The sequence below is a fragment of the Bombyx mandarina genome, chromosome 01, assembly GCF_030267445.1.
Source record: "Bombyx mandarina strain Sakado chromosome 01, ASM3026744v2".
In the NCBI taxonomy this organism is placed as follows: Eukaryota; Metazoa; Arthropoda; class Insecta; order Lepidoptera; family Bombycidae; genus Bombyx; species Bombyx mandarina.
This window is the reverse complement of record NC_143208.1, coordinates 1,779,849-1,792,436: the sequence shown is the minus strand read 5'-3', so window position 1 is coordinate 1,792,436 and position 12,588 is coordinate 1,779,849. Positions and strand designations below refer to the sequence as shown.

General features: G+C 32.7%; 1 protein-coding gene across 4 annotated transcripts in view; it reads right to left on the bottom strand.

Annotated features, from left to right (window-relative positions):
- Positions 1–441: 441 nt before the first annotated feature.
- Positions 442–12,588, bottom strand: part of Bmptp-Z (protein tyrosine phosphatase) — a 63,393-nt gene continuing 51,246 nt past the window's right edge. Inside the window, exons 8-9 of one of the 4 annotated variants that reach the window (XM_028180367.2) lie at positions 11,770–11,886; positions 442–1,815 (exon numbers count right to left, since the gene is read on the bottom strand). In XM_028180367.2, coding sequence (XP_028036168.2) covers positions 1,785–1,815; positions 11,770–11,886 — 148 coding nt within the window. In that variant the 3' untranslated portion in view covers positions 442–1,784. Of the gene's footprint in view, positions 1,816–10,336; positions 11,887–12,588 lie in introns of those variants that run through there. The other 3 variants (XM_089740428.1, XM_028180358.2, XM_028180350.2) reach the window with 3 other exon arrangements.

Genomic DNA, 12,588 nt, shown 5'->3' with positions numbered 1-12,588 from the left:
CCAAGTTCCAGTAATTAATTTTCGTAAGTTCGTAAGTTGGTCAGGAATACTTTTCATTACTACGACATAGAATGAACGCATAATATGCCTCTTTTATATTCATATAATAATTCGAAGAACTTTATAATGCAGAGATCTCACGGTTAACTTATCTGCCTTCGAATAATAAAAAAGGGAAAAAAATTAAGACCAATGTATTTTTTAGTGATATTTTAATTTTAAAATTACAGTTTTGACACTTATACCTTCGCTTGGTAAATAGAAGACGCTCAGTTGGCGACGAGCATCAAGAGATACTAAAAAAAATTTTAATATCGATATTACATATAAGTAGTTTAAACACTAGATATTAACATAAAAACGATTTACGTTTAATACGAGATTAAATAATGTAGTTCCCAGATTTAGGAAGAAAAACAAAACCTATGTACAATGAGTACTATTATTACAAGAGTTCATCATCTCTTGAAAAAGCCAAAATTTAATGTAATACTTACTTCTTAATATTATGAAAATTTCGTATACATAAAAATACATGAATTTTTTTGTAGTATATTTGGTAATCTGCCATTCGTTGTTAAAATAATGGCAAAAATGTGGCGTGCAGTTGTTGGCCCAGTAATATTAATTCGTTGTATTTCAATTTCAATAACTGCGTCAAGCACATTATGTTCAACAACAAATTCATTCAAATATTAAAGAACCCTTAAAAAACTAATGAGACATTTTTGCATTAACAAAATGTTCCGTCTTATGCAAATAATAAACTAGACTAAATTAAAAAGTGTGTAAATATAAATGAAATGTACATGAAAATTTAGTACAACTTTCCATGGAATTATAGACCTTATTAATCATATTATGTACTGATGTATGTATATGAAAGAGCTGCTACATGCACACATTACATAAACGCGAGTTTGTTATTTAGGTCAATTAAATAAAGTGTAACGAATATGTAGTCTGAATTACGGAACGTCACTGGTTACACTTCCCACTGTGTTAAAATGCAAAAATTTTACAAAAAAACATTACATGTGGAAAATGAACAATTTAACACCTACCACAACATCTTGCATGCGATAGTTCTCATGTTATGTAACTATTAACGTTTAATTGTTGAAATGTATTTTAAACTCGACGAAATTTGGTAAGATTTGCAAATTTAAAGACTAAGTAGGATACGATATACTTTATTATGTAAATGTAATACTTTTTAAGCGTTCTCCGTAAAATGTTAATTAAATTCCAATAATTATCTCGGAACGGTGGATATTATTACGTAAAAAAACAGAAAATATTTTGTTACAAATAAATTGTCGACGCGTACTGCCATCATACCGTAAAATACATAAATACTGAATATAAATATTGACAATAGTTAGATTATAAATATAAAATGACATAGCAATATTTTCATTGTATACATACACGGTAATGATAAAAAGCTTACTCATGTTTTTACGAAATCTACGTATTATACCAGATAAATTGTTAACACTACAATAAACGGAAACACGTACTATTGTGTAATATGATCCAGGTATCTAGCGTTTTTAAGTAAAACGATGTACTTTTCTAAAAAATAATATCAACATCGTTCTAGCTTATGTTCAAGTGTTAGAAGGGAAATAGCATATATTATATTATTTATTAAACGATGTGTTGCTGCAATTACGAGCTCACATCGTGGTCTATAGCCGTCCGAGGAAAATGAAAAATGCCCGAAGCGTAGTTCGTAAAAAAGAATGCCTTGCCTACTTGCCTTATCTGTGTGGCACGGTTCAATGTTCTTTGTTCTCTTCGAATTTAAACCTGAAATATTAATAATTCGACTTCAATTTCTTCGTTTTCAAGTGAATCCTTTTTATTTCTCATTATGTTGCAGCAATCAATTTTAACGGTGCGTCGAGAATTCAAAAGTCGTTCACGACATTATTCAATATATTTAGGTTACCGTTAAAAACAATTGGTGCACTATTAACGTGTTTTTATTTATTGATTTAAAAACTTTCGTGATAGTCTCGTTTTTAAAGAATACTTTTTTCATATGAAGGTCGTGTTCTATTTCGTTTTCAAAATCGTTTATCGCGAGTTTTGTTCCAATTTTTATTAACCGAACATATAAATATTGTAATAAACTTATGTATGTACCAATACTAGATAATATAGCAATTGAATTAAAAACTAACGCTTTTGAGATTTGACGATAGTAAAGGACTTCTTTAGTAACATATTTAAAAGGTTTTTTTTTATTGCTTAGATGGGTGGACGAGCCACCTGGTGTTAAGTGGTTACTGGAGCCCATAGACATTTACAACGTAAATGCGCCACCCACCTTCAGATATAAGTTGTAAGGTCTCAGTATAGTTACAACGGCTGCCCCACCCTTCAAGCCGAAACGCATTACTGCTTCACGCCAGAAATAGGCGCGGTGGTGTTACCTACCCGTGCGGACTCACACGAGGTCCTACCACCAGTAAAGGGTATGAAAAAATTAGGAGAAATAATTTATTTTTCCATCCGTTCTGAGACCTCAGGGGTAAAGTTATCACTACCCTATCTGTGTCTGTCGCGAATCAGTCATGAGTTCCAATTCGAAGGTCGTGTATAAGCGACCGTTTCACAATACAATCACAACTTCGACTTCATGTGAACAGTGAGCTCGTTAATTCAGATATGCAATTTAAAGACGAAAATCTCATATGGCTATGTCAACAAAATTCAATTCATAAAACAGAAAGACGATTCGAGAAATGATAGTCAACTACAGTTACTTTACTCGTATAATCAAATCCAAAATGACTGCGCTTTAACAATATATCTACACAACGTGACGTTACGAATATATTCAACTATTAATTTTGATTTTTTTTACTGTACACTAACACAATTTAGGATGTACGACGAGAATAATTAGAAATAAAAACAACTTGTATTGATTTATCAATTAATATGATATGTTATTTGATTTTAGTTATTTAAATAAACTTTACTTAATACCATTCATCGAGTTTCACTTCAGCGTTGAGTCTAGAACGTGGTTAGTCTTATTTGTAGCTTTAAGAAGACTTTCTTACAAAGTCAAAGAATCACGTCACGATTTTATTGTTTAAAAATAACTATACAAATTTCAATAGTAGCTTCAACGCACCGACATTTGTTTAATTTCCGACATACTCGTAAATGTACAATAGCTTCCTAGGTAGTATTCATTAATCTTTTGTATCAACACAATGAGAAGCACAATGTCGAATATTCCTTGAAAATCCTAGAGACATTACAACAGATTTGTATAAAAAAATATTAATGAATCTATTGAAGTAGACCTCGAAATAAGCCACTATAAACCGTGCTATAAAGTTGTAAACTTTGATTTTGTACAGAATTTTAGTTTAAAGCCGTTACCGTTACGTAAGTGATATCTATAAGATTAACAACTTTCCGAACTAAACACCAAGTCTTACCTGCAAACTATTTCACATGTGCACTAAATCAATGGAATAAGGGCTTCTAGAATACCACAAGAGACATCAAAAGTTTTCGGAGGAACAGTTAACCTTATTAACAGATGCACAGGTTTCATTTTCGTATAAAATAAAACAGTTATAGTTTAAAAGAGACCGCTTCAATAGGGACGTATTGACATACGCAAGTAGTATATGACATCGTCAATCCGTTAGGACTCTGCGCCTGATACGAACAATTGGAATGACGTCAGTTAAAACAAAGTAAGGCCAATGCAATTTAAAATAATTTAGACTTAAGCTATCTATTGGACAACAAATCATCAGTTCATTCGTTAAAAGTCTACTGAAAGCAGACGTTTGGTTTTCAAGTGTTTCCCGTGTTAATACAATTATTATATCAGGTATTTGAGACAGCGTTTTGCTTAGATTTCCTGCCAGGCTTTTGCCACAATTTATTTATTTATTTTGTTTGGACTGCTTACCTATCAAATTCGATATGATTTTTTATATTTCACAGGCCTGACACAATGAAAAAAAAAGTCAACAAAACTAAGATTAAGTTATTAATTACTTCGTCGACTTAAATGGCAATGTTGAGTTTCACTTTAAGATCCTCTTCAAATAAAGTTATATTTGTGGTTCTTTAAGTACGTTAGTTATCTTTATCTTTTAGGGACTGGATAGACAGTTATCCGACACTTTCACCCTTGGATCTTCTCGTATGTATTCTTTCAATATCAGATTTCTCGTTTCTATTTTAAACACAATAACTTAAATCATGGTTAATAATGACATGAACGAAATAAAACGAATTGATTAATCGCTATTTTTATACAGAGAACAAAGACCGGAAAATATCGGAATCTTAACAAGGATACATAATATGAGTACAGCCTGCAAGTACATGATTAAATTACCATAAAAACTGAAGGTTTGGAAAGAATATGCGTTTATAAATACATTTAACTCAAACTTTAAGAATAGAAATAAAAACTTCTCATGTACTTTTATATTCCAACATGAAGCAAATAGAAGAGCATTATAATTTTTAAAAAAACATCAAAAATTTTAAATAGACTTAATAAATAAATAAAAAACTACCATAAAACGAAGAACATTAATAACTAAGATGTAAGTTTCCTAATATTTTTTGATAAGCTGAACATTTCGTTGCTAAAATTCGTTCTACGAGCAAATATGTTGGTATGATAATACTAATGTAAGCTAAATGGCTGGAACGTAACAGAACACAAGTTCAGACCGCGTTTCCTATGTTCATTTTATTGTGAATTTGTCAACTAATAACGGACTATAATTTTTTTAACAGTCACGAACTTTCATTTCACGTTTTTTCCAATATCCCAAACTGGCGCACCACACTTAAGTATGGCCAGAGACAAAAAGTATCAATCACAATTAATTCCCGTCTCCAGAGGTCGAAAGAGTTCTTATCCAGAAAAGAAAAGGTTCGATCAACCCTTTTAGAGACCTATCGTGTTAAATTATTTCCTTCTAAAAATACGGTTTCCAGAATCGTCTTTCAGCTGGCGATTTCGTGTGCCTCATCGTTGGGCTCAGGCTTCTGAGAGTGATTGCGCTTTGTCTGTGGGCTGTGTCTAAAAAGGTGTCCATTTGAAGTCGCAATATCGAATAGTCTAATATAAACGGGCCCTTGTGTAGTTACCATCTGCGATGTCGTTTTTTTATGATTACTGGTGCCCCCCCCTGAAGCCCTTCCAGTTTCACCACGACATGTGGGCGAGCATAGGCTCAGCCAGGAGGGGTGGGATTAGCTAACAACTCGAGAGCAGCTGCTTCGCGAATGAATCTATTACCAGATAGGAAACGCGACCCGCTGAGAAGATCCGGCAAGACACTCAGCGGGCTGATTCGTGGGTTAGGTTGCACGGCGAACTCTTTGTCGAGTTCGACGAGTACGGTTACCGGGGTTCCTCAGCCTGCTCCTAGTGTTAGAGCTGAAGGCGTCTAATGCAAGGGTTATTGGATCTGATGGATTCGTAAGGACGTGTAGCAATGTAGTCTTCCAGTTATAATTTGAAATTAAAATATATTTAAGATATCTCCGTATTATTTAAAGACATATCGGCGTCGTGTGACGACCATAAGATCATTAAAAATTAAACTAAACATGTTTTTCTCAGAAATATTTTATTTAACTATCATAAATAAGTTATTGTGTATTACGGTAAGTTGTAAGTAATATTGTGAGGGCGGTCGCTTGCAAGAGTTAGTGCGATATAACTCGCCCGTTATTTTTGACTTGCCGAATCTTTTATATACCCAGCTCCAAGACGCTAATATATCATTTATACAGACAGTCGGTACATTTGTTTGTTAATATGTACAATGTAATGTAGTTTTTGTCAGATTTTTCTATTTTGTGACAAAAGCGAATACTTTTCAAATCGTTGTTTTTGTAAGCCACAAAATGGGAAGCTTGTCGATTTTGACACGAATGTAAAAATATCACTTCCAATTTGTTCAAGAAAAGCAATGAACGATACTTTTCTCAATAACTGTTTTACAGCTACAATTGTAAATTATTATGCTAAATTAAGGGGTAAATTAAAGAACATTAGTAATATATGATACGATTTTAGTATGATCGTCCTTGATAAAATAATATGGCATTGTCATGTGAAGTATACAATTACAATGCTTTATACCGATTTAAACACCGGAAGTAGGCCCAGATTTTATAGCAAAGGATTGCTATATACATATGTACATATGTATAAGTGGGATATCGGTACTTTTTGGTTAATTCACACTGGCACACTAGTTTTATTTTAAAAGAAGAAAATATAAATGACAGATATAAAATGGACATAACGATGTTACGAATGTGTATGTAGTATTTTTTTGAAAGAATAAAAGATTTTGTTGTTAAACTAAATATCCACTAAATTTCGCCATACCATCCCACATCTTTTTGGGGGCTCGTCCGGGATACTATTCAGGATACCGTGATACCATTCAGGATACCGTTCAAAATACCATCCACGATACCGTTCAGGATGTCGTTCGGTGATAAACCACAGTGGATTGACGAATTTCTACAGAGATATGCAGACTTATTATAAAGATTACATAAGATTATTTATAGAAGATTACTGATGAAGAAGAATTATTCTGAAAATTATAATTAACGACTACTACGACTATTTACGAGTTCAACGAGACGATTATTATTATTTTTGCATAAAAATCTATACACTATTTCTAAAGTAAAAAATGCTTCCTAAGAAGAATAATGATAATGACGAAAGAGAAGAGGTTGAGGTGCATATCTCGTTTCGTGATTTGGAGCAGTCCATGACACCTTTCACCGGAGATGATACCTACCCGATTTTAGAGTTTTTTGATGAATTTGAAGATGTTGCTGATTTGATGAAGTGGACTAAAGTGGAAAGATTGATCTATGCAAAGAAACTTTTGGGCGGAACAGCAAAGCTATTTTTAAGATCTATTGGTAGAGTTAAAGACTATCCTACTTTGAAGGAAGCCCTTATTGAAGAATTAGGCCCTAAGGTTAATAGTGTTAAGATTCACAAGAAGCTTATTTCACGAAAGATAAAAAATGATGAAACTATACAACAATACTTTTTAGTTATGAAAGAAATAGCACTGCATGGAAGAGTAGATGATGCTGCTTTAATGGAATACGTCATAGATGGTATCAATGATCCTGAATTTAACAAAGCAATTTTATATGGAGCTACAGACTTGGAAGATTTTCGAAAGAAGCTAGACATCTACAGTGATTTTCGAAAGAAGTTGGACACTTACAGTGATATTCGGAAGAAAATGAGTACACAATCATATCACCAGGCAGTTCCGCGAGTAAATGCAGATGCAGGGACATCGCCATCAAGAAAACCGCATTTTAAAAGATGCTACAACTGTGGTGATTTAGATCATCAATCTTCCAGCTGTACAAAGGGCATTAAATGCTTTAAGTGTAATGAATTCGGTCACAAGGGAAACGAATGTAAGAATGAAGCTAAGAAGTCTTTAATTATTCAGAAGAAAAATGAAGAAGAAAAAATCCCTTACAAGAAAGTGTTATTGATTGGAACAGAGATGGTGGCTTTTATCGGTACAGGTAGTGATGCGAATCTTATTATACAATCAGAATTTGAAAAAATTGAAAATAATATCCAACATAATGACAAGAATTCAGAAGGTCGTCTTACGGGTATTGCTAACAAAGTAGTACTTATCAAAGGTGTTTTTACTACTCAGCTACATATTGATGATGCTGTTACGGATATCAAATTTTACATTTTGGAAGATGATATAATACCTGTAAAACTGATCATTGGCAACCCCATACTGCGTGAATTCGAGGTTAAGTTTACAAGAAATGGAATTATAATGGAGAAGATACCACTTTGTGCTATTGTTGTTGAGAAGGACGAGGTCAAAGAAGACTACAAGAAATTAAAAAAAGAAGATTACAAGAAATTAAAGAAAGAAGACTGCAAGAAGTTGGAGAAAGTACCTTACCAGAATCATTTCACACAAAATAGAATACTGTACAAAGAGAAGAATGGAAGTAGACTTATCGCTGTACCAAAGGAGATGGATAAAGAAATTAGAAGAGATAATTATCGGAAAGGACGACTAAAAGTTGAAGGTTGGGAATGGAGGAGGTCCGATACATACGAGTAGCCTTGCTAATTTTATTAAACTATGAACTGATTCGTCTGAGGCAGACGAATAGGTAGGAATGGCCGAGTGGGATATCGGTATTTTTTGGTTAATTCACACTGGCACACTAGTTTTATTTTAAAAGAAGAAAATATAAATGACAGATATAAAATGGACATAACGATGTTACGAATGTGTATGTAGTATTTTTTTGAAAGAATAAAAGATTTTGTTGTTGAACTAAATATCCACTAAATTTCGCCATACCATCCCACATATATATATGTAAATCGGCCTTATAAAAGTGAGTTAGTAAAAAATATAATAATTATTAAACTTAATAATGAAATACAGTAATAATTCATTTAATTATTACTAAATGCATATTTTTTTAAATATACAGAGATTTCGTTGAAACGATCTTCATTGGTGTTTTTACAGTCTTAGACGATTTCGTTTTAAAATATATTTATTGAGTTTAATAGAATAATACTCAATTCAATCTGTTTTATGAGAGTAAATAAGAAAAACAGAACAAAGATAGAGAAAGATAATGAATATGTTAGAAGGTAATAGTTATTATTAAGATTTATTAATCCACTCAAAAAGATTTTGAGAGATTGTTTGTATAAATTATCATAATTACGCGACGGACTGTCGTTATCCGCTTTCGATAATGTCGGTCTACCGATATTTTATTAAATCGACAGAGCGCTTAAATTTTAATGGACATCATTAAATGTAATGAGTTTTTTAATCAGAATTAACTAAAAATGTTTAATTCATTTTATGCTTTAGCCGGTAATGCAACTCAATATTGCAGTTAAATTATAAAAACCAGTCGAATGAGAGGTTCGAAACTGGTAATGCATCTCTTTCTAATAGGTTGCCCACGAATCGTTCGTATTTTCTAACAATTATATTATTTATTAACTACTGCTACTGTAATATTATTGTCTTTTTAGTTTTATCTAGTTTAATTATATTATTTGTTTATGTTTTTTTTTTATATTGTTAGATTTTTACACTGCGCCCGAAACTTGAGGCGTGTTTGATAATTATTTATGTTTCCTTTTATGTTCAGGTTTCACGAGGTTAATGCGTTAGTTATTAATGAGTCATATAATTCTATACTAAAAAAAATTAATAAGATTCTTTTTTACACTGAAACCTTTTTTGTAACTAAATAATTTGTTATATTTACTATTATATTGTATATCTTTGTTCGGATCGGAAAAATCTGTTGAATATAGTTAATTTAAGATAGTTTCGCTTAATTTCGATTTTTATTTGTATATATTTTTGTGAATCAACTAGAATATAAATGGTCACAGTATATTATCGATAGTGATCCAGACAGCGCCATGAGTTATGGTCACCCTACTATAAAATTATTCAACGAAAACAGCTATTCTGTAAAGAGATAAGTCGTAATCAGATTAAAGCAGTAAATATCTAACATTTTAAATCTGAGAATAACATTTATGAAACGCTATCATCAACGACTTCAAACGTTGATGCCAAAAACAACTATCCACTTTGATTTTATCTTTATGAAAAACCTTATGATTTCCTGGATTTTCATTAATTAAAAAAATAATAATAATAAAACCGACAATCTTTGACGATACTAGGTTTAATTTAAAAAGAAAAATATGTATTTTTGTAAAGCGTATTAAAAAATTTCGAAAAAAAAAAAACTCTAAGAATATTTTACTTAGGATTTACTAGGGAAGGCAACTTGTTAGATAAGAACACAATACTGCTTCGCGACTTCTCACCTGACCCGATTTTCTAACTGCACATGTAATATACAGTAAAGCTTTAACATTACCACAGGGTATAAACTCGAATGGTCAATGAAAATGCGCAATCCGGTACTACTATAAATCCGTGATTTCATGTCGGATATAGTTATTGTCAAAGTTTTTTTTACAAACAATAAAGTTAATTTAAAATATAACCTATAACTAAAGTCGAATATTAAATCGTTTCTAGGCATTCACAGAACCTTTTCACTATGCTACCTATCAGCAGCGAACTGTGTTATAAAAAAAATCTTCAAAATTCAAAACTCTTTTACCGTGTCAGTTTGGGTTAAACTAAACGATATAAATTACGTTAGCTGATTTAGCAAAACTTGCTTCATGAGTAATTCCAAAAACGTTAGTATAGTATAGTATGTTACATGCTTTATTTTTTTTCCTTTTAACCAAATGATACAAATAATTATTTCAACGTTGTTTTGTGATGCATATGTGTTTGTTTCCACGCTTATTCGTTTTTTAAATTAGCAATTTATTTATCAGCCGCAATTAATTAGTTCAGTGAAACGTAATGTAAACGGCCCAAATGGATAGAACAATTGTCACTAAAGCGTCTCAGTTTAAAATTTCTCTAAGACGAAGAAAACACATTTTCTTGGTTACGCTATTTCTCTAATATATAAGTTAATTAAAGCCGTGGAAGTTTTCATACTGACTTCGTCTTGGTGTTTTTTAAAGGACCACGTTACATTCGGAACATATATACTGTCAAGTGACGTCACCGGGCTGCATTTATACTGTAATAACTTTTTTTAGTGATCAAAGTTTGTTTTAACTATTTTTTGTCTTACGTTTTCTATTCGCCTTCTCTTAGTCGTGTCGAACGAGATACAAATATATTGTATTACCGTAACAAAGAGTAAATTTCAAGCTTTTGATTTTAAAGTATAAAAACTGTAGAGTTATGAATTATCGTAATTCTGACAAGTTTCTTTTTTATTTAATAAGAATAATATACGACCAAATGAGTTGATAAAAAAAATATATAAATTAAAATTAATAAAATACGATAACTCGTTAAAAAAAGAAGGAATCACAGCTCTAGCTTTATACCGAAACGGCGTGATTATTTCATTTATAAAAGTATCAAAATGGTCACCTCGCTACTATGGCGGCCGTGTGTTGCCAACAAAACGACATTAACTCTGCGTTTCGTTTTTATATTTAAATATTTAACAATTTGTTGTTGTTGTTTTGTCATTCGAAGGAGTAACGCAAGGCAGACCGAGTCCTCGTATTTCGTCACAACACAGTGTTCTCGATTGATTGCCGACGAACAAATTGAAAAGTAAAGATAACCATTTCGTAAAGGATTGACCGGGAGCCTTCGCGTATAAGTTAGCGGTTTAGATTAAAGGGTTTCAGTGATTGAACCTTAGAGTAGCATCCCACCGCATCACGCGAGTTATACAAAAACCGATGCTCCTACTTCGGTACAATCACTGTTGCCAATTACTATTCGATGAAGGACATATCTTCTATACGACGTTCAATTCCACGCTCCTTCGTTTATCAAACACATATTTCCCCTAGAAAATAATTTTTGGTTATTTTTTTTCCTATATTTAGGGAAAAACGTTTGAGCTGGCATCTCTAACTTATTTATGTGATAGTCAACGTCGAATTTCGCGCTATTATGCTTTGCTATACGCGAACGCTCCGGCGCGTATTTTCCTCCAGGTGTATCGAGTTTGTTTTACGTAATTGTATTAGTGTTTGATTAGTGTTTGACGTATGAATATATGACAATGCCGGCGAGGATGAAGCCGAAGGTGATCGTGAGGGGTTTGTAGAGAGACCTCTTGAGGTTGTGCCATCGTTCGGCGTCGCGGGCCCGTCGCTTCATCAAGGAGACGCGCTCGGACAGCTCGCGGATGCGACGACGGCGCAGCGTCTCCGTCTTGGCGCCGCTGCTGCTGGAAACAACAAGCACGCCGCCTTTACCTCTCATCATCACCAGCGTTGGATTTACACTAAGGGCAGTCTTTGCAAGTGCCCCAGGGCGGCAAAATTTTGAAAGTGAAAAGCATTTATAATTGTTAGAAAACAAAAAAAAAAAATATTATTTATGTTTCTGAAATATATAATAAAGTTTCTGCAATAAATTGGTTATTTTAATTTTTTTAATTAAAATATATCGATGCTTGAAAGGCAAACGTGACTAAGCGACAATAACTGCTTTATACATAAATGATAAGCAATAACTATTCGATGCACAAAAAATATATATTTCTAGGTCTATTAAAATAATTTCAATCCTACAGCTAGATTCGTTAAAATAGATCTTTTTCAGGTATATTTTAAATTAGTCTACTGTAAAGTTCACGCATTGTCGCTTAGTCACGATTGCCTTTCAAGCGTCGATATAAACTACAAGTTTAAATAAAATTATTAGGGGGTATTGGGGCGGATTTTTTTGCCGGTGCCCAGGAGCGGCATTAAGTTTAAATGCGGCCCTGCTCATCACGATAGCCTTTGTCAAAACCACTGATAATAAATATAATAGTTATTTGTGCATAAATAAGAACACACAAGTCTTCGAGGGAAATTCCGTCAATGTATTGGCAATACTGGTTTTCACGGACCGCGGTGTCAACTTGCCAAGTAAGCCGATCGAA